Source organism: Passer domesticus, chromosome 9 (assembly GCF_036417665.1).
Source record: "Passer domesticus isolate bPasDom1 chromosome 9, bPasDom1.hap1, whole genome shotgun sequence".
Lineage (NCBI taxonomy): Eukaryota > Metazoa > Chordata > Aves > Passeriformes > Passeridae > Passer > Passer domesticus.
Window position 1 is genome coordinate 4,965,066 of NC_087482.1, and position 20,624 is coordinate 4,985,689.

Consider the following 20,624-nt stretch of genomic DNA (forward strand, 5'->3'; position numbering starts at 1 on the left):
GCTGTTTTCCTTTAGTTTAATTTGATCCTTATTAAATATCTAATGGCTTTTGTTATACACTATCTGATTTAATTTTACTTTTAATGTTTCTTGGAACTTAAATCTGGTTTGTATCTTATATACTTAATTTTTTCAGATTTTTCATGCATCATATTACTTGTTCTAATATATTCTTTACAGTGTTTCATTAGCTTTTACTTCTGTTTCTTTTCTCTATTCTGACAAAAGCACTAAAATATTTTATTTTTTGAAATAAATTTGCATATCACAATCTAAATATTCAGTTCACTTAAAACAACCTCATGAATAATACAGTTTAAAATAAAATATTTTACTTCTCATAACAATTGGTTTTACAGCTTACAAGCTTAGGTATTAACATGCATCAGTCTATTTTGCTTCAAGGAGTAGTCGTGACTTTTTAGTGAGGTTTGGCTGGTGTTTCTGCTGGTGGATTTACAGGTCTTCAGTCCTGCCTTTCTTTGCAGCTGAACCTGCTGGTGAAGGTGGTGCAGCTTCCCAAGCCACGTCCAGGACTGAGGCTGTGGGAGATGCCGAGGGTAGGTCAAGGCCTTTCCCCTGGGAGAGCTGCCAGCTCAGAGCCCAAAGCTGGGCCAGGGGGGCATCGCTGCAGGTGCCAGCACAGAACCATGCACGTGTGTGCCCTCGCCCTGTTTGATTCCCTCACCGCTCCTGCGGCTCAGTGGTGCCCGTGCAGATCAGCAGAGATGGCAGAAGCTTCTGTGGCTGTTGAGTTACAGGTGTGTCTGCAGGGAGGACTTCTCCAGCTCCTTTGCTGATTCCTACACAGAAGCCTGGCAACCATCGCAGAGGTGAGTAGTGTGTCCCTGCTGACCCCACAGGCTGAGCCCTGCTGCTGTTGGATCCATTCCTGGGAAATGGAATTCTGTTGCTCTAAGGTCCTCCGCGGGCGAAGAACAAAGCTACAGGACACCAGAAACCCCATGAGCCATCCGAAAACATGAGGCAAATGCTGAAGGAAATGCAGCAGGCAGGAGAAGGTGGGTGCATTTCCCTCTGCCTTACCCTGGGACTCAGCAGACGGGGGCTTTGGCTGCACATCTGGACACGCCGTGCCCGGCACAGTGGGAAGGGATCCATGGCAGCCTCGCTGCCCCGCTGCTGCTGCTGCTGCTTTCACGCCCTCCAGGGCTGTTTCCCAGCCTGGCTAGGTTGCAGCTTGTGCCCAGCCCCTGCAAGAAGGCATTTGGCATCAGCTGACAGGCCGCCCAATTGCACCACAGGCCTGAGATCCCCTGCAATTTTGCAGTTGCCGGGTAGAAGAGAAAGGGCAGCAGTTTGGAGAAGGGAGGACCCTGGCCTACCCAGAAAGTTTATAGGGATTTCCTTATTCTTAGCCATGTCTTTGACAAGCATTCCCTCCTGAAGGCGCCACCTCCCCAGTGGGGAACAGCCCCACCTGATCCAGCTGTCCCTCTTCCTTCCTCCAGAAGTGGATGGAGAGGCTGTGCAGAAGGCAGCATTTCCTGGAGGAAGCAGTGGTTCTGTGCCAGCCTCTGCTGCAGGAAGGGAGGCCATGCCAGGCACAGGCACAGGAGGTAATTGCTGTGCCTCTGGGCCTGAGCCCTGCTGAGGCTTGAGCTGCCCTCTCTGCTGCCTGGCAGTGCAGCCACAGCCCAGAGAAGACAGGCACAGCCCAGGGGAATTATCCTGAGCAGGCTCAGGGCACTCGGGTACTGGGCAGTCCTGCTGGGGTCCCTCCATGGGAGACACTTCCTGAAACCTGGAAGCAACTGCACGGGCTGCCCATGGTGGGGAAAGGACAGAGAGGGAGAGCAAGGCTCCAGTGTGTCCGAGAGGGCTTGACTATGTGACCTTGGGCTGTGGGATTTGTTCCAGGGGAAAAGAGAGATGGAGAGACAGAAGAAGGTAGAAAGGGAGGGAGAAAGGGCAGGAGGGATAGAGGGTTAGTTGTGGCACTGCCTGCTGCAGTTTTCCCAGTGCTTCAGCAAGAGTTTCAGGTGTGGGAGTGAGAGAGAGCCCCAGGGCCCTGGGCTGCTCCAGCAGCTCCTCCAGGGATGTTGCAAAGGGCATGAAAAGAGGCACCAGGAGCCAGTCCAGAGTTCCTAAGGCCCCTGTGCAGCTTTGGCCATGTCCATTCACATCCAGCTCGCACGGCCTTACCCGACCCCCTTGCAGTGCCCAGTTCCCTGTGGCAGAAGGGGATCCCAGCACACCCTGAAAAATGTTCTCATCTGTGCTCCGATCTAGCTGAGGTTGCTCAGAAGGCTTCTCCATTAGCTTGGCTGCATAAAGTTTTGAAGCCCTTGGAGTCTCCTGCAGGTATGTTCTCAGTGTGCCACCTAGGAATAATTGTTGACAACCTGGCAGGACCCAGGTGACAGAAGCTTCTGTGGCTCTTGTGTTACAGGTGTGTCTGCAGGGAGGACTTCTCCAGCTCCTTTGCTGATTCCTACAAAGAAGACTGGCTCCCATGGCAGGGGTGAGTAGTGTGCTCCTGCTGACCCCACAGGCTGAGCCCTGCTTTTGTGGGATCCATTCCTGGGAAACGGAACTACTTTCTCTTAAGGTCCTCTGAGAAGGAAGAACAAAGGCAAAGGACAGAAGAAACCCCACGAGCCAAACAACATCCTGAAACACATCGTGACAGAACTGCACAAAGGGCATGGTGAGAGCATTTCCCTCTGCCTTACCCTGGGACTCAGCAGCCGGGGCCTTTGGCTGCACATCTGGACACGCCGTGCCCGGCACAGCGGGAAGGGATCCATGGCAGCCTCGCTGCCCCGCTGCTGCTGCTGCTTTCACGCCCTGCAGGGCTGTTTCCCAGCCTGGCCTGGCTGCAGCTTCTGCCCAGCCCCTGCAGGAAGGCATTTGGCATCAGCTGACAGGCAGCCCAAACTGCACCACTGGCCTGAAATCCTCTGCAATTTCCCAATTCCCAGGCCCATCTGGAGGGGTGGCTGCTTGGAGGAGGGAGGGCCATAGCCAGCCCCAAGGCACTGGAGGGATCAGGATTTTCCTGATCCTTATCCATGACTGGGACATGTGTTGCCTCCTGAAGAGGCCACCTCCCCTGTGCATAATGATTCCATCTGATCTAGCTGTGCCTGTTCCTTTCTCAAGGGATGGACAGAGAGGCTCTGTGGAAGGTGGCATTTCCTGAAGGAAGGGAAGAGATGCCAGGCAGAGTCCCAGGAGGTAATTGCTGTGCCTCTGGGCCTGAGCCCTGCTGAGGCTAGAGCTGCCTGTCAGTGCAGGCACAGCCCAGACAAGACTGGCACAGCACAGGGGAACTATGCCGAGCAGGCTCAGGGCACTCGGGTACTGAGCAGTCCTGCTGGGGTCCCTCCATGGGAGACATGTCCTGAAAACTGGAAGTGAGTGCATGTGGTGCCCATGGTGAGGAATGGGCAGAGGATGTGAGCAAGGCTCCAGAGTGTCCTGAGAGAGCCTGGTTATGTCCCCTTGGGCTGTGGGAGCTGTTCCATGGGCAGGTGGGCAAGCAGGAGGGAGGGACAGAGGTTGGGAGGGATAGTTGTGGCACTGCCTGTTGCAGTTTTCCCCAAGCATTTAGTGAGGGGTTCCTGTGTGGGAATGAGGGAGGCCCAGGGCCCTGGGCTGCTCCAGCAGCCCCTCCAGGGATGTTGCAAAAGACATGGGAAGTGTGTGGAGTGTGACCAGGAGCCACAGGCTCCCACAGACTGACCCAACCCCCTTGCAGTGCCCAGTTCCTTAAGGCAGAAAGGGATCCCAGCACACCATGGAAATGGTTCTGATCTCCGCTCCTTTTTAGATGAGGATCACGTCTTAAATTACTTGGAAACACTGGTGAATGGTGGTTTGAAGACCTTGCCAGATGTTGGAGGCAAGTTCTCAATGTACATTTCCTGACAGAATAATCAGTGTGAATGTGACAAGAGCTGAGTCAAGTGGCATTTCCCTTAAGTTCCTCTGAAGGTTGATCAGTTCAGGAAATCTTGCCCTGCTCCTTTCTGGAGCTCTGAAGGATACCACAGGATTGCTGTCAGTGGGAGCATTTATCTGTCCATCTTCCTCCCGTGTGCAATGCCAGTGTGTCCTTCCATGTGCTCTGTGCAGCCAGGGAGAAAAGCAGAGAGGGAAGGGGCTGGGCCCAGGGCTGTGCCCCGGGGCTGAGCCTTTGGCAGCTCCTTTGCCAGCCCCAGGGAGCCTGAGCTGCTCCTGCTGCCACTGCCAAGCCCTGGCCCTGCCCGTGGCTGGGTTTAGAGCTGCTGGCAGCTCCAGGGAGTCCTTTCTGCCCCCACTGCCCTGCAAGGGGCTCCTTCCATGCCAGTGTGGGGCCACTGCAGGCACGAGGTCCCCCTGCTCCTGAGTGGGAGGCAGTGCTGAGGGAGTGCCTTGGAGGGCACCAATCACCCAGGTGCCCTCACTGCCACTTGGGCTTGAAGGAGAATCTTCAACAGTGTCACAGGAGCTGTTCTGTCCTGCCTTTCTTTGCAGCTAACCTGGTTGGTGAAAGTGATCTGGCTTCCCAACCCACGTTCAGGATTGAGTCTCTGGGAGATGCTGAGGGTAGGTCAAGGCCTTTCCCCTGGGAGAGCTGCCAGCTCAAGAGCCCAAAGCTGGTGCCAGCACAGAACCGTGCACGTGTGTGCCCTTGCCCTGCGCGATCCACTCGTGATTTCTGCTCAGCGCTGGCAGCTGTCTGGGGAAGGGAGGGCCCTGGCCCAGCCACAAAAGCCCAGATATTTTGTGAATCTTTTCCCCATTTTTGATAAGCATGCTGCCCTGAAGATGCCAGCAAAGAAATGGGGAATTGTTCCATGATCCAACTGTCCTTTTTTGTTTCTCAAGTGATGGACCAAAAGGCAGGGCTGAAGGAGGTGTTTCCCCAAGGAAGCAGTGGCTCATTGGCAGCCCCTGCAGCAGGGAGGAAGGCGATGGCAGACACGGGCACAGGCACAGTAGGTAATTGCTGTGCTGGGCTCAGCCCTGGCCGGGGCTGTGTGGCAGCAGCTCTTCCCCCAGGGCCTGCCCTTGCCCAGTCCGGCAGCAGCCAAAGCTGGAGGCGCCTCGGCTTCCAGGCCTCTGGAGCTGGTTCAGAGCCCCGGGGAAACGGGACTGGTGCAGCAACGTCCCTCGTGCTGCAGCTGCTGCGGAGCTGGCCCTGAGTGCCCAGAGGCCCAAGGCACAGGAGCAGCCCCGAGCGGGAGCCCTGCCGCCAGCCCAGGGCCAGAGCCAGCCCTGGCTCCCGACTGGGCAGGGGCTGCGCTGGCTCCTGACAGGGCCTGAGCCTGTCCCCTGGGGCTGGGGGAGCTGTCACGGGGCAGGGAGTGGTGAAATGAGTGGCACCTGTGGCATGGCTGCCTGTAGTTTTTCTCAGGCCTTTAGGGAGGGTTTCTGCAGTGGAAATGAGAGAGTCGTGCAAGGCCCTGGGGTGTTCGCCCACCTTTCCAGGGATGTTTCACAGGGCCTGAAAAGAATCTGGAGTGTGACCAGGAGCCAGCCCAGAGCTCCCCAGGCTGCTGTGCAGCTTTGGCCTTATCCATTCACGTCCGACTCCCACAAACTTACCTGACCCCCTTGCAGTGCCCAGTTCCCTGAGGCAGAAGGGGACTCCAGCGCACCATGGAAATGGGTCTGATCTCTGCTCCCTTCCAGATGAGGTGTCTGGGAAGGCTTCTTCATTAGCTTGGTTGCATAAAGTGTTGGTCCTATCTGACCCCCTCTCAGGTATGTACTCAGTGTGCTACCAAGGAATAATTGTTGTGAACCTGGCAGGAATCAGGTGACAGAAGCTTCTGTGGCTCTTGTGTTCCAGGTGTGTCTGCAGGGAGGACTTCTCCAGCTCCTTTGCTGATTCCTACACAGAAGCCTGGTTCCCATCGCAGGGGTGAGTAGTGTGTCCCTGCTGACCCCACAGGCTGAGCCCTGCTTTTGTGGGATCCATTCCTGGGAAATAGAACTCTATTGCTCTAAGGTCCTCCGAGGGGAAAGAACAAAGCTAGAGGACACCAGAAACCCCATGCAGTGCGTCAGCCTCGACAGAAAACCCGGCTGGCCGAGGCCAGCGTCACTGGCAGCACAATGACGCCCCCTGTATCCTCTCGAGGATTGGGGTGCGCCTAGGGCGTGGAGGCCCGGAGTGACGGAGGATCCCGGAGAACGACGAAGACTGCAGTCCGCAGGAATGACAGGAGACGTTCCTTCGGGGTGCCAAAGTTCGGTTTAATTCCCAAGGGAGGACCGCCGAAAGACAGAGAAATGTGCCCGACAGCAGGTTATAAGGGATACAAAGCAACCAATCAGGGGGTAGGGGGGGTGTAACAAGATATTAACAGACAAACCTAACAACCAACCAGAGTAACTCAGGGGAGTGGCCCCGGCCCCTCGTCCAATCACCCCGCAGAACTCAGAGAAACTTCTAGAAGGTGGGAAGAGTGTGCTGGATGACGGACAGGGACTCGGGGAGGAACCTAACCAAACTGGGGAGGAGCGAAGGAGGAGTGAGGGAGATTGACAGGTAACTGATGTCCTGGGACCGGACCAAACATAAAGACAGGGGGGAGCGGGCCAGCGCGATCCCACATCTCCCCCTTTTTTGTTTAAAAATAAAGAAAAATAAACGGAACTAAACATCTTCTTCCCAGCAGTCGTAACCAAAGTCTTCGTACCGTAGATCTTCTTCTCCTTCTGATGGCTGAAGCTCCATCACATGGTTTACGACCGCTGGGGCAGTCAACTTAATCATGAGTCTCTTAAGAATTGTCCATAAAATTGAAATAACGATAAGAACCAGTAAAACAACAAACACAACTGAAATAATAGTTTTTAACACCGACCCAAGCCACCCTGACAGTCCCCATCCTGAGAACAAGTTCCCCAGCCAGTCCGCGGAGTCTTCCTTGATTTTGCTGATCATCTCTCGCATCTGGTCAATGGCGAGACGGACGTCCTCGGCCTTAGAAGTCAAATTCAAGCAGCAGAGCCCCTCAAAGTCCTGGCAGCGATGGTCATGGAGCAGCAATAGAAAATCTATTGCTGCTCTGTTCTGCAAAGTGGCCTGCCTTGTGATTTCCTCGTCTTGTAGAAGGTCACTTAGCGCGGCTGATGTAAGATTTGCTTGTTTCGCCACCCAGCACTCGAGGTGGCCTAATTCGCCTAATGATTGAGCGACTGCCACCCAGGGGAGGAAGGTGATCCATGCCACCTCCTCTGGCTTACTCCAATGGAAAATTTCTTCGTCGCACGAACTGTCCAAATTAGTTAAATCTCGTCTTGTCCGATTCGAATTTGGTGCGACTTCTATCTTCTGCCAATTAACAATTTGACTTGTGCTGGGTGTGAACAGCGACAGCCGGCCGATAGTACATGGGCCTCCGAGAAGGCGAGAGGGGATGCCTTGCCAAGCTCGGTCCCCACAAATGAAAAAATAACCATTGGGTAGAGAGCGAGGTTTAAAGTCCTGGGTAATCGAGGTTGTAATCTGTGACAGGGAAGGGCAAAGTGAGACATTTGCGGTGATATTTGCAATTTGTAGGGAAGTGTCTAGGTCGGAGTAAGGGAAGAATTGAATACAAAAATAAAATGTGGAGGACCCGAGCAATTTAAATTCTAGGGGTTCGGTCTTGGACTGATTTAATTTGCTGGCAAATCTCCTCCAGACAACATTGGGGTTAGGGTCAGAGGGGCGGTTGATTTTATTATTGAAAAAAGGTTCTAGAGAATCACGGAGGGACAAGGGCAACTCATCTGGAAGAGACGGGATCCCCACAAGGCAGGTGGACAAGGGGTCTGCTGCTGATGCGGTGGTGAGGCAGAGACTGTCTTGACCGAGGGCGTCGGCGAGAGTTTTCCAAACGTTTTTTCTTGGCTGGGGAACGACCCACGGCGTAGATGGTAGCGCAAGGAGTGAGAGAATGATGACGAAGGCCGTGAGTCGTGCAGTCTCCAGTGGGGCTGCCATAGCATGGGCCCTAAAACAGTAGATAAATAAAATAAAATATATAAATGAAAGAAATCAAAATTCTGACCCCAGGACATCTAAGTCTCCCTCAAAGGGTTTCCGCCTACGCCTCCAGCAGGACTCTTGAACTTGGGGAACCGTACCTACAGACACCTGCTTTTTGGGCAGGAAGGGCCTGACCCACTTTGAAGGAACCCATTTGGGACCTGAGGGGGTGGATACGCAAGCATATCCCCTCCCCCAGGTCACCAGGTCAAACGGCCCCTCCGTTTTCCATGTTTCCGGGTCCTTTATCAAGACTGGTGGCTTTGTCTCCGGTTTTAGACTTTTGTTTTCGCCAAAATGACGCACGACAGGTGGGTTTAAATTATCAAACGAGCAATTTAGGAAATTGATGGTATATAAAGCTCGAGCAAGGCGGGTCTGCGGGGAGTCCATCTTCATTGCCGAATGCTGATGGTGTAGGGTGTTTTTCAGGCTCTGATGGGCTCTCTCCACCATGGCTTGGCCTGTCGGGGAATAGGGGATGCTGGTCTTATGCTCTATTCCCCATTGCTGCAGGAAGCTTCGCAACTCCCTGGACTTGTACGCCGGGCCATTGTCTGTTTTTATGCACTTTGGGATGCCCAACACAGAGAAGGCCAGCAATAAATGTTTTTTAACGTCATTGGCCTTCTCCCCTGCGTGGGCAGAGGCATAGACTGCATTAGAAAAGGTGTCGATAGACACATGTACGTAAGAAAGACGTCCGAATTCCGGGACATGAGTGACATCCATCTGCCACACCTCACAACTTGATAGACCTCGGGGGTTGGTGCCTGATGGAATGGATGGAAGTTGGAAGGCTTGGCACTGGGGACATGTTGCCACAATTGCTCTGGCCTGTTCCCGAGAGATCTTAAACTGTCTAACAAGGCCAGGAGCATTCTGATGGAAGAGCTGGTGGCTGAGCTTGGCTTGCTCGAACACGCACGGGAGGGGGGCCACCTGGGCAGGAGCAGCAAGAGCATCAGCTCTCCTGTTTCCCTCCATGATGAACCCCGGTAGCTCGGTGTGGGACCTGACGTGCATCACGTAGTATGGTTGCTCTCGGTGGGAGACTAGTCGAATTAATTTCGAGAGCAAAAGAAACAAGGCATTGTTGGAGACCTCCTGCAAGATTGCACTCTCAGCTCGAGAAACAACTCCGGCTACATAAGCCGAATCAGTTACCAAATTAAAAGGCTCAGCGAACTTCTCAAAAGCCCGGACGACAGCGTCCAACTCAGCGATCTGGGGAGACCCCAGAACTACTTTAACATCAGCCTCCCACTGCTGAGTCTGAGGATCCTTCCAAGTCATTACTGACTTGTGGGATGCTCCGGACGCGTCTGTGAAAACTGTCAGGGCTTCGAGGGGAGTTCGACTCTGAATGGATTTTATCGAAAGATGGAATTGAATGTCCGAATTAAAGAATTTGTGTGATGGTTTGTGGATAGAAATTTGGCCGGAGAAGCTGTCGAGTGCAAACTGTAATGCTTCATTTTCCTGCAGAAGGTGTTCTAACATTGCCTTAGTAAAATTACCTGAGCTCAGTTGGATCGGAACGTGAATGCAGTCAAAATCCACACCTGCTAACTCCCGGATCCGCAGGCGTGCTTTGCGGATGAGTTCTGCCACCAGCTCCTGTGGCTTGGTCATTCTTTTGGACCTGTGGTGGCTTAGGAAAACCCACTCTATGATCAAGAGTGGATCCTTCGCCCCTTGGTCCCGTTTGATGTTAGAGTCCCATTGAAAAATCACCCCGTGGAGGTGTGGCAATCTTCCCAGGATGATAAATTTGAATGGCAGCTCGGGACGGTATCGATGAGCCTGCCGACTGGAAATGGACGTCTGGATCTTTTCTAATGCTGCCTGTGCCTCTGGGGTGAGAGACCTCGGAGAACTAAGCTCCTCTCCCCCTTTCAATAAATTGAAAAGGGGGGCCAGGTCCTCGGTGGAAACACCCAGCCAAGGTCTCACCCAATTTAAAGCCCCACACAGTTGCTGGACATCAGCGAGTGTCCGAATGTTTGGCCGAATTGATATTTTTTGAGGTACAATAGTACGGCGGCCAATTTCTAGGCCCAGGTATTTCCAGGGCGGCATCCGCTGAATCTTGTCCTGTTGCAGCTCGAACCCTGCAGCAATCAATGAATTGATTGTCAGGTCAAGCGCATGTGTAAGCATGTCGTCTGTCGGAGCGCAAACTAAGATGTCGTCCATGTAATGTTGGATTGTGACTTCCGGCATTGCAGCACGCACCGGGGACAGCAAGGAGGACACGTACCATTGGCAGATTACCGGCGAGTTCTTCATGCCTTGTGGTAATACTGTCCAATGATACCTCCTCCTTGGGGCTTCTCGGTTGATGGTGGGAACCGAGAAGGCGAAACGTGGGGCATCATCCGGATGGAGGGGAATTTGGAAAAAGCAATCTTTTATATCGATGACAGCCAATTGATGGTTTTGAGGGAGCATCGCCGGGGACGGCATCCCTGGTTGAAGAGACCCCATATCTTCAATGATGTCATTAATTTTGCGGAGGTCGTGGAGGAGCCGCCACTTGTTCTTATTGGGCTTTTTGATGACAAAGACTGGGGAGTTCCACGGTGACGTGGACTCCACCAGATGACCCTTCTGTAACTGCTCCTCCACGAGCTCCTGAAGCGCCTTAAGTTTTTGTTTAGAAAGCGGCCACTGCTCTACCCAGACAGGGACATCTGATTTCCAATTAAGTTTCTGGGTAGGGCGCCCCTCAGTGACCGCTGCCCGAAAAACCGGAGGAGCCGATGGTAGGTCAATTTTGGCTCCCCATTGGGCAAGGAGGTCTCTTCCCCACAGGGGTTCCGAATAATTTAAAACAAACGGGCGAACAGAGGCCAATTGCCCGTCTGGCCCCATAATTTGAACGAAACTCCGAGATTGCTTCGCCAATTGGACCCCCCCGACACCCTGGATTTTTCCAGCCACGTTTTGTAGCTCCCAATGTGCCGGCCATTCCCTTGCGGGAATGATCGTCACATCTGCCCCGGTGTCCAAGAGTCCATGTAATGTGGTGGCCTCCCCATCCTTCTGTATGTGGCAGGTGAGCCGTGGCTTGTCCCCGGTGACAAATTGAGACCAAGCCACGGTAGGTGTTACCTCTGTGTCAGTGGTGGAATGACAGATTTCTGGGACAGGGATCGCTTGCGCAATCACCTGGCCCTTGGGCAGAAAGATGGGTGGTTGTGTGCAATGCAGGACGACAGAGAATAGGTGTATATGTGTGGACACCACCCCTGGCAAGATGTTGATGTGTGGTGGGGTGTATTTCGTGTCTCCGACAACGACATACTTACATTTGACCCGCCACCAAGTACCTTGTGCGTCTGGCGAGACGGAGACTTCCCGGAAACTGGTGTCTGTCAGGTGTAAGGGCTCGATGAGCTGGAGCCTGTACGGAGAGATATTAGAAGTGGTAGTCAGTATTGGATATGAAGTAGTCGAGTCCTGTGGATTTGACAACGTAGGCGGATTAACCTGGGGAACCGCCTCCGGCTGTTCCCCTCCTCCTCCCCCCCCGCGAGATGGAAAGTTCTCCGCCCTACTTTTATCTTTGCGCGGGGAGGCCTCGCGCTCTTGAGTTAGTTTTTTGAGTGTTGATCGGCCCGTTGAGGTTTCTGATGGAACTTAAAGTTATAAAACTCTTTCCTCAACGGGCAGTCAGGCATCCAATGCCCAGTCTTTTGGCATAAGTGGCACGGAGCATCGGCGCAGGGAGGTGGTCTTCGGATGGGACGGGGCGTCCGATGCGGTGCTGGATTACTGTCCTCTGCCGTGGTAGATTCTGCTGCGGCGACTCTCCGCTGAGTTGGGCGCTGTCCTCTGGGAGTACTTTCGGGGAGGACAGACACCTTCCTTTCGCAAACTTGCAGCATTTGGGTCAGGTCCGGTGGAGGGTCAAAGGGGAGGCTGAGGATGGCAGCCTTGCACGCAGGATTTGCATTGGTGGCTGCCATCTCTGTCAGGATTTCCTCCCGGGTCGCCTCATCCCGCACCTGCATCTCTACTGCTTTCCTTAACCGCTCAGTAAAAAGAAGAAACGGTTCGTTATCTTCTTGTATAATTTTAGTATATGAAATGAGGGGAGCAGTAGGAGGTCTAAGGGCAGTGAACGCTTTCAATGCTGCAGATGTTGTTGCCTTAAGTGCCTCTGCAGGGATATACCAAGCCTGGTAGTTCCCGTCTGCCCAGTCCCCGATGCCACAAAGATGGTCTGTAGAAATCATTCCTCCCTCCGTGTCCCTGGCGGAGCTTGCATCTTGCCATAATTGAGGCAAAATCTTGCCTATCTCTCGTTTCCAATTTGCCTCCCAGAGACGGAACTCTGAGGGGCTAAGCAAGCACGAAAAGATCCGCCGGAGATCGGCAGGAATGACGATGGCATCTGTTAGTGTGGCCCTCAGGATTCCCCGGAAAAACTCACTGTCCCTGGAGTAATCCTTCTGGGCCTTACACAACTCTTTGATAGTTTGATTTGAAAAGGGGATCCACTGGGCCTGGGTCCTCCCTTCCCTCCCCGGGATGTAAGAAACCGGAGCCGTGGAAAGGTTAAGCAGCGGCCCCTGGTTCCAGGCCCCAGCCCCCCCCCCAGCACCCGATGGAGCGTGGGAACCGGAAGAGGGAGCGTGGGAACCAGGGCCCGGGGCGGAAGGGGAGGAGCCGGTGACGGGGGCGGGGACCGATGGCGTTGTCCCCGCCTCAGAGGCGGAGGCTTCGAAAGGTGGAGCTGGGGGCGGAGCACCGCGCAGAGGGAGGGGCGGAGGCAAGGGCGGAGCGGAGGGAACTGAGGAAGAGGAGGGGTCAGGGAAACGGAAAGGGTTTCGCGGGGAACGAAAGGGATTTCGGGAGGAAGGAGGCGTTTCGGCGGGAAAACCCATGAGGTCTCCGCCATTTTGGGATTCATCCGCGCCATCTTGTGATGGTGAATCTCCCGAAGGGGTAGGGGAAGGAGGAGGATAAAAACGAACAGATTTCGAACTTTTTAAACACTTAACTGGGGAAAAGGGGGGACAGGGAGAATCCCGAAGAGTCTGGCCAGGACTCCTCGGGCGGGGGGAAGGGACACCCTGAAGAGAGCCAGGAGGATGGTATAATTCCTGCGCGCTGCCATCGCGGGCTGCTCTCTTCAGGATCCCAGATCTTGGGGTAGAGGTAGAGGGAAAAGGGGTAGGGGAAGAACACGCAACCGAACTGGGGACGAACCCAGGTGAGGTTGGCTGCTCTCCCAATTGCCTCTTAGATCGTAAAAGGTCCCGAATAGTTGAGCTTAGATACGCGATTTTTAACATCTTAGAGTCCCCAGAGCGGCACATACTGTTAGCTTTTAAAACGACATGGGACCAGAACGTATGGTTAAGAATCTGCTCGGGGTCTGTGGTAGGGAATTGGGAGAGGAGCCAAGCAACCAACATTTTAATATCCTTTTTGTGAATATTATCAAAACCCCCCACAACTAAAACCCCCTGAACTTTTCTAACAAGCCTCTTTTGGGTCGTCGAGACTTTTGCACCCATGCTGTTGTTAAGTGACGACCCAAGCCCGGCCGCCTTGGAAAAACGAAAAAGGAGAGGGTGCAGAAAAGGGACAGTCGCCAAATCCCGCCGCCGGTCTATGCCGGTAGAGAAAAAAAAAATGGCCTGCAGGACTTGAATTGAATGGGCCGATAAAACGGCCAGAGCGGATGAAACCGCGGAAAACGAGGTGAGTTTAAAAAGGCGGGGGTGAGGGAGAGAAAGGAGCGAAAAACTCACACTTGACGACTGATCCGGGAAGGGTCCAAGGCGGGAGGATCCTGCGGAGGGAGCCGACTCCTGGGTGCTGGAGCTACCGGTCCCGATCCCTGGGGAGCGCCACCCCTAAAACGGGGTCTGCTCACCACAGGGTAGCTTGACGGCCACAGAGGTTAGATCCGAATCCAAACGGACTGAGTCCAGGGATCCGGAATCCTCGTCCGCGTGCCCTGGTGATCTTCTCAGGGCCCCACGTTGGGCGCCAAACTGCAGCAGTGCGTCAGCCTCGACAGAAAACCCGGCTGGCCGAGGCCAGCGTCACTGGCAGCACAATGACGCCCCCTGTATCCTCTCGAGGATTGGGGTGCGCCTAGGGCGTGGAGGCCCGGAGTGACGGAGGATCCCGGAGAACGACGAAGACTGCAGTCCGCAGGAATGACAGGAGACGTTCCTTCGGGGTGCCAAAGTTCGGTTTAATTCCCAAGGGAGGACCGCCGAAAGACAGAGAAATGTGCCCGACAGCAGGTTATAAGGGATACAAAGCAACCAATCAGGGGGTAGGGGGGGTGTAACAAGATATTAACAGACAAACCTAACAACCAACCAGAGTAACTCAGGGGAGTGGCCCCGGCCCCTCGTCCAATCACCCCGCAGAACTCAGAGAAACTTCTAGAAGGTGGGAAGAGTGTGCTGGATGACGGACAGGGACTCGGGGAGGAACCTAACCAAACTGGGGAGGAGCGAAGGAGGAGTGAGGGAGATTGACAGGTAACTGATGTCCTGGGACCGGACCAAACATAAAGACAGGGGGGAGCGGGCCAGCGCGATCCCACAGCTGCGCTGGCTCCTGACAGGGCCTGAGCCTGTCCCCTGGGGCTGGGGGAGCTGTCACGGGGCAGGGAGTGGTGAAATGAGTGGCACCTGTGGCATGGCTGCCTGTAGTTTTTCTCAGGCCTTTAGGGAGGGTTTCTGCAGTGGAAATGAGAGAGTCGTGCAAGGCCCTGGGGTGTTCGCCCACCTTTCCAGGGATGTTTCACAGGGCCTGAAAAGAATCTGGAGTGTGACCAGGAGCCAGCCCAGAGCTCCCCAGGCTGCTGTGCAGCTTTGGCCTTATCCATTCACGTCCGACTCCCACAAACTTACCTGACCCCCTTGCAGTGCCCAGTTCCCTGAGGCAGAAGGGGACTCCAGCGCACCATGGAAATGGGTCTGATCTCTGCTCCCTTCCAGATGAGGTGTCTGGGAAGGCTTCTTCATTAGCTTGGTTGCATAAAGTGTTGGTCCTATCTGACCCCCTCTCAGGTATGTACTCAGTGTGCTACCAAGGAATAATTGTTGTGAACCTGGCAGGAATCAGGTGACAGAAGCTTCTGTGGCTCTTGTGTTCCAGGTGTGTCTGCAGGGAGGACTTCTCCAGCTCCTTTGCTGATTCCTACACAGAAGCCTGGTTCCCATCGCAGGGGTGAGTAGTGTGTCCCTGCTGACCCCACAGGCTGAGCCCTGCTTTTGTGGGATCCATTCCTGGGAAATAGAACTCTATTGCTCTAAGGTCCTCCGAGGGGAAAGAACAAAGCTAGAGGACACCAGAAACCCCATGAGCCATCCAAAAGCATGAGGCAAATGCTGAAGAAATTGCTGCAGGCAGGACATGGTGGGTGCATTTCTCTCAGCCTTCCCCTGGGACTCAGCAGCCGGGGGCTTTGGCTGCACATCTGGACACGCCGTGCCCGGCACAGCGGGAAGGGATCCATGGCAGCCTCGCTGCCCCACTGCTGCTTTCACGCCCTCCAGGGCTGTTTGCCAGCCTGGCCTGGCTGCAGCTTCTGCCCAGCCTCTGCAGGAAGGCAGTGGCTCCATGCCAGCCTCAGCTGCAGGAAGAGAGGCGATGCCAGGCACAGGCCCAGGAGGTAATTGTTGTACCTCTGCACCAGAGACCTGCTACGGTTTGAGCTGCCCTGTCTGGTGCCTGGCAGTGCGGGCACAGCCCAGACAAGACTGGCACAGCCCAGGGGAATTATCCCAAGCAGGCTCAGGGCACTCGGGTACTGAGCAGTCCTGCTGGGGTCCCTCTGTGGGGGACACACACCGAAACCTGGGAGTGACTGCATGGAGTGCCCATGGTGGGGAAAGGACAGAGGGGTAGAGCATGGCTCCAGTGTGTCCTGTAAGGGCCTGGCTGTTTTCCCCTGGGGCTGGGGGAGCTGTGCCAAGAGAGGGAGGGAGAGAGGGACTGCAGTAGGGAAGGAGGTGGGGGTGGTTCTGGCAATACATACTGCAGTTATCCCCAGGGATTTAGGGAAGTCTCCCTCAGTGGGGAGGGAGAGAGCCCCAGGGCCCTGGGCTGCTCCAGCTGGCCCTCTAGGGATGTTGCACAAGGCCTAGAGGGGGCAAAGATTGTAAAGGGTGTGGAGATTAACCAGGAGCCAGCCCAGAGCTCCCCAGGTCCCTGTGCAGCTTTGGCCATGGCCACTCACATCTGACTCCCACGACCTTACCTGAGCCCCTTGCAGTGCCCAGTTCCCAAAGGCCGAAGGGGAACCCAGCAGAGCATGGAAGCAGTTCCGTTTTATGCTCCCTTCTAGATTGGGATCGTGACATGGATTCCATGCTTGTCTTTCTGGATGAGAGTGTGAAGACCTCGGCAGATGGTGGAGGCAAGTTCGCAAAGTCCCTTTTTACTTAGAGAATAATCAGTGTCAGTGTGGCAAAAGGTCACGCATGTCCCACTTTCCTTAAGAGTTGGAAGGTTGTTGAATTCTGGAAGCGTTGCCCTGCTCCCATCTGGAGCCCTGAAGGATCCCACCTGTGGAGGACTGCTGTCAGTGGGAGGAAGGAGCATTTAGCTGTCCATCTTCCTCCCGTGTGCAATGCCAGTGTGTCCTTCCGTGTGCTCTGTGCAGCCAGGGAGAAGGGCAGAGAGGGAAGGGGCTGGGCCCAGGGCTGTGCCCCGGGGCTGAGCCTTTGGCAGCTCCTTTGCTGGCCCCAGGGAGCCTGAGCTGCTCCTGCTGCCACTGCCAAGACCTGGCCCTGCCCAGGGCTGGCTTTAGAGCTGCTGGCAGCTCCAGGGAGTCCTTTCTGCCCCGATTGCCCTGCAAGGGGCTCCTTCCATCCCAGTGTGGGGCCACTGCAGGCATGAGGTCCCCCTGCTCCTGAGTGGGAGGCAGGGCTGAGGGAGTGCCTTGGAGGGCACCAATCACCCAGGTGCCCTCACTGCCACTTGGGCCTGAAGGAGAATCTTCAACAGTGTCAGAGGAGCTCTTCTGTCCTGCCTTTCTTTGCAGCTAACCCGGTTGGTGAAAGTGATCTGGCTTCCCAACCCACATTCAGGATTGAGCCTCTGGGAGATGCTGAGGGTAGGTCAAGACTTTCCTCCCTGGGAGAGCTGCCAGCTCAGAGCCCAAAGCTTGGCCAGGGAGGCAGCGCTGCAGGTGCCAGCACAGAACCATGCACGTGTGTGCCGTCGGCCTGCGCCATCCCCTCACCGCTCCTGCGGCTCAGTGGTGCCCGCGCAGGTCAGCAGAGATGGCAGAAGCTTCTGTGGCTGTTGAGTTTCAGGTGTGTCTGCAGGGAGGACTTTCCCAGGTCCATTGGTGGATGTTGCACGCAGGACCAGCTCCCTTCGCAGGGGTGAGTAGTGTCTGCCTGATGACCCCACAGGCTGAGCCCTGGTTTTGTGGGACCCATTCCTGGGAAATGGAAATATTTCTCGTAAGGTCCCCTGAGAATGGAGAACAAACCTAGAGGAGACACTAAGTCCCTGGAGGCATCCAAACACATGGAGGAGATGCCGAGTGATCTGGAGAGACGCCATGGTGGGTGCATTTCCCTCATGCTTCCCCTGCGACTCAGCAGCCAGGGCCTTTGGCTGCACATCTGGACACGCCGTGCCCGGCACAGTGGGAAGGGATCCATGGCAGCCTCACTGCCCCACAGCTGCTGCTTTCACGCCCTGCAGGACTGTTTCCCAGCCTGGCCTGGTTGCAGCTTCTGCCCAGCCTCTGCAGGAAGGCATTTGGCATCAGCTGACAGGCAGCCCAAACTGCACCATGGGCCTGAGATCCCCTGGGATTTCCCACTCTCTGGGTAGATGCAGAGAAGCAGCTCTGTGCAGGAGGGAGGGCTCTGGAGCAGCTCCAAAACGCTGGCCATTTTCCTTGTCCTTATCCATGTCTTTGACTAGTATTGCCTGCAGGAGAAGGGCACAGCACAGAAGAATTACAGTGTGCAGGCTCAGGGGCTCGGGCAATGAGCAGTCCTGTGCCGAGGGGCGGCAAGGTGCTTGCAGGCCCCAGCTCTGGGGGAAACAGAGAACATCCTGCCCGTATCCACCATGCTGCCAGCTCAGCAGTGCAGCTCAGCACAGGCTCACGCTCCCCATTGCTCCCACAGATGCAGCCAGCACCACAAAACATGCTGACAACATCGGGAAGAGCACAAGAGTTTTCTGCTGGGTAACACCATGTTTGAAGAAGTTGATGGCCATTGTGGCTGGTGCGGCACTGTGCCTGATGATGTGCTATGCCGCAATCTGGTATTGCTGGAAGAGAAACTGGTGAGTGTTGTGCTGATCTCTAGCTCAAACAGCTTCCTTTAAAGGCTGCTCATAGTCAGGGAACATTCCCAGAGAGGCTGCGGTGGAGTTGTGGCCAGTCCATGATTGTCCAAATAACTCTGCTGAGGGTTCTGCTGCTGCCCAGTGCTTCCATTGGCCTCTCAATTGCTGGGCCTTGTCCTGGGGGCCCCGCTGGGGCTGCAGCCAGTGCTGGCTCCCACTGAGGCTGCCTGGCCAAGAGCAGCCCCAGGGGCACGGGGCAGAGGCAGAGGGAGGTGGGGAGGAGAAAGAGCAGGGCCGAGGTTGCCCTTGAAAGGCAGAGGCGCTCTGGGGCCCGCTCCTGGCCAGGGACCCTGCCCAGAGCCGTGCCCTGCTGGCCGGGGCCTTGAGGGGCAGCTGTCCAGCTGGGCCCAGCTGTGCCAGCAGCTCCAGCCGTGCTGGGGAGCCTTGCCAGCTCTGGGCCCTGCTGTGCACGAGGGTCACTGTGTGCCACTGGCAGCTGGGGCCTCAGCCACCTCCTCTCTGCACAGGAGCACCTCTGGACAGGAGTTTAAAGACGGTGGCTGCACCTTACTCCCAGACAGTTTGAGCTGCTCCTCTGGCCGTCATAAGGGCCTGGACAGCCCTTTCACCTGTTCTGTGTAGGGAACCGAAGATCAGCCATCTACAAGGAAACCTCCTACTACCCTGTAGATCCCACTGCCACCTGCTCTCCCCATAGGTCTCCCCAGCATGACTTCATCCCTTTTTTGATCTCCCTGCATCCCATCCCCGCCAATTCTCAAGTTCTTCTGGAGACCCCAGGAGCAGCCCAGCACCCTCCAGCCCCTCCTGAGACCAACACATCCCTTCCTCTGCCCCTGAGCTCCCTGGCCTTGCCCTCTAAACAACACTGGAGTTAAGCCCTGCTGCCCTGCCAGGGTAGGCGATGGCCCAGCTCTTCTCTTGCACTACAGAGATGGAGCTGTCACCCCAGTGTCTGGGTGGTAGCAGCAGCAAAGCCCACCTGGCACCAGCACTGGCTGAGCTCCGTGCCCAGGGGCAGCTGGGGATGGCCACGGTGTGGGCAGGCAGGAGCCAGGCAGGGGCTGCTGTGACCAGCGGCAGTGTCTCGATGGGCTGGGGGAGCCCAGGGGGCAGGCAGCAGCGTGGGGCTCCTGAGAACAAGTGACACTATTTTGTATTTGTTTTTCGTTTTTAGAAATTTGACTTTTTAAAAAATATTTTAAAATTTATTTACTGTAGAGAGATACCCCTAAATATTTATTCCCGAGTAGTGTAGTAGTTAAGGACTTTACAAAATAGTATTAGAATCCTGAAAAGGCAAACCTATTTTTAATTCACTTTTAATTTTTAGAAATATTTAGAAATATTTTTTGTAGAGACATATCTCCAAAATATTCATCCCTTTTTCCAGAATACATTTGTATTTTTAAAGCAGTTTTACAGTTCTGGAAAGTTTTTTACACTTATACAATAAAAAATAAAATGGCATTTCTGTGGTAATCTTTACTCTGTGAAGAACTAAGACACCCTAAGACACCCAGCCAGCTGCAGAGGCAAAGATCTTTTCCCACGGGAACTTTGTACCTAGTCACAACCAAGTGACGTAAAACCATTTCCCAGATATTTCCAGGGATTCTTGACCAGCTCAACTCTTAGTCTTCAGAGGCAAACTTTGAGCACAGTGGGAATCTTTTCAAGTCACCATCTTTGTTTGCTTGTGCAAGAACTGCCTCAGTTCCAGAGCAGGGGCTTCTCTCAGCTTCCTGCTGGCCCCGGGCTCTCCTCCCGGCCTGCTGGGCTTTGCTGGCTGGCACAGCCTGTGCCAAGGGCCGGCAAGGTGCCTGCAGGCCCCAGCTCTGGGGGAAACAGAGGACATCCTGCCCGTATCCACCGTGCTGCCAGCTCAGCAGTGCAGCACAGCATGGGCTCACTCTCCCCATGGATCTTGTAGAGGTTCAAAGCAAGACAGGAACACGTGCCCTGATTACACTTTGATGAATCCCAATGATATTCTGCTTGCAGGATGGGCACAAGCAGTGCATGATAGGTATAGCAGAGCCTCTGTTCACTGTGTCTCTTGCCATGGCCTCTTTCACAGTTGTATCTTTCCCCCTTCATATGTCCCACCAAACACCTAAGGGAGAACTGGACCTCTAATTGCATCACACATCTCCATGCCCATGCCCGATGTCCCTGTGCCAGCTGCTTTAACAGCTTGTTGCCATGCAGATGCTGCCTCCAGCCACACAAGGTACTCTCCCCTTGAAAGCACTGGCGCTGCTCTCTGGCCCCTACTGAAGGTGGGCAGGGCTTGGCCCAGCTCTTC

At 54.8% G+C, this 20,624-nt stretch overlaps 1 protein-coding gene and 2 long non-coding RNA genes across 5 annotated transcripts; 2 read left to right on the forward strand and 1 right to left on the reverse strand.

Moving 5' to 3' along the window:
* Nucleotides 1–812: 812 nt before the first annotated feature.
* On the forward strand, nucleotides 813–19,293 carry LOC135307555 (uncharacterized). 3 transcript variants are annotated; one of them, XM_064431967.1, is made up of 11 exons: nucleotides 813–1,022; nucleotides 2,254–2,325; nucleotides 2,414–2,485; nucleotides 2,573–2,671; nucleotides 5,804–5,875; nucleotides 16,323–16,394; nucleotides 17,022–17,093; nucleotides 17,296–17,367; nucleotides 17,454–17,552; nucleotides 18,130–18,292; nucleotides 18,823–19,293. In XM_064431967.1, exons 1-11 carry the CDS (start codon nucleotides 983–985, stop codon nucleotides 18,935–18,937), a joined length of 948 nt encoding a protein of 315 aa, XP_064288037.1. In that variant the 5' UTR covers nucleotides 813–982; the 3' UTR covers nucleotides 18,938–19,293. The 3 variants fall into 3 exon arrangements, with proteins under 3 accessions (XP_064288037.1, XP_064288039.1, XP_064288038.1); XM_064431968.1 differs by lacking the exon at nucleotides 813–1,022 and adding an exon at nucleotides 1,477–1,580; XM_064431969.1 differs by lacking the exon at nucleotides 17,454–17,552.
* LOC135307556 (uncharacterized) lies at nucleotides 2,853–4,856 on the forward strand. The gene is made up of 3 exons (XR_010368290.1): nucleotides 2,853–3,201; nucleotides 3,797–3,868; nucleotides 4,483–4,856. It is a non-coding gene; the product is annotated as an uncharacterized LOC135307556 (long non-coding RNA).
* On the reverse strand, nucleotides 6,190–14,597 carry LOC135307557 (uncharacterized). The gene is made up of 2 exons (XR_010368291.1): nucleotides 11,308–14,597; nucleotides 6,190–7,958 (listed from the first exon to the last, which is right to left on the reverse strand). It is a non-coding gene; the product is annotated as an uncharacterized LOC135307557 (long non-coding RNA).
* Nucleotides 19,294–20,624: the final 1,331 nt, after the last annotated feature.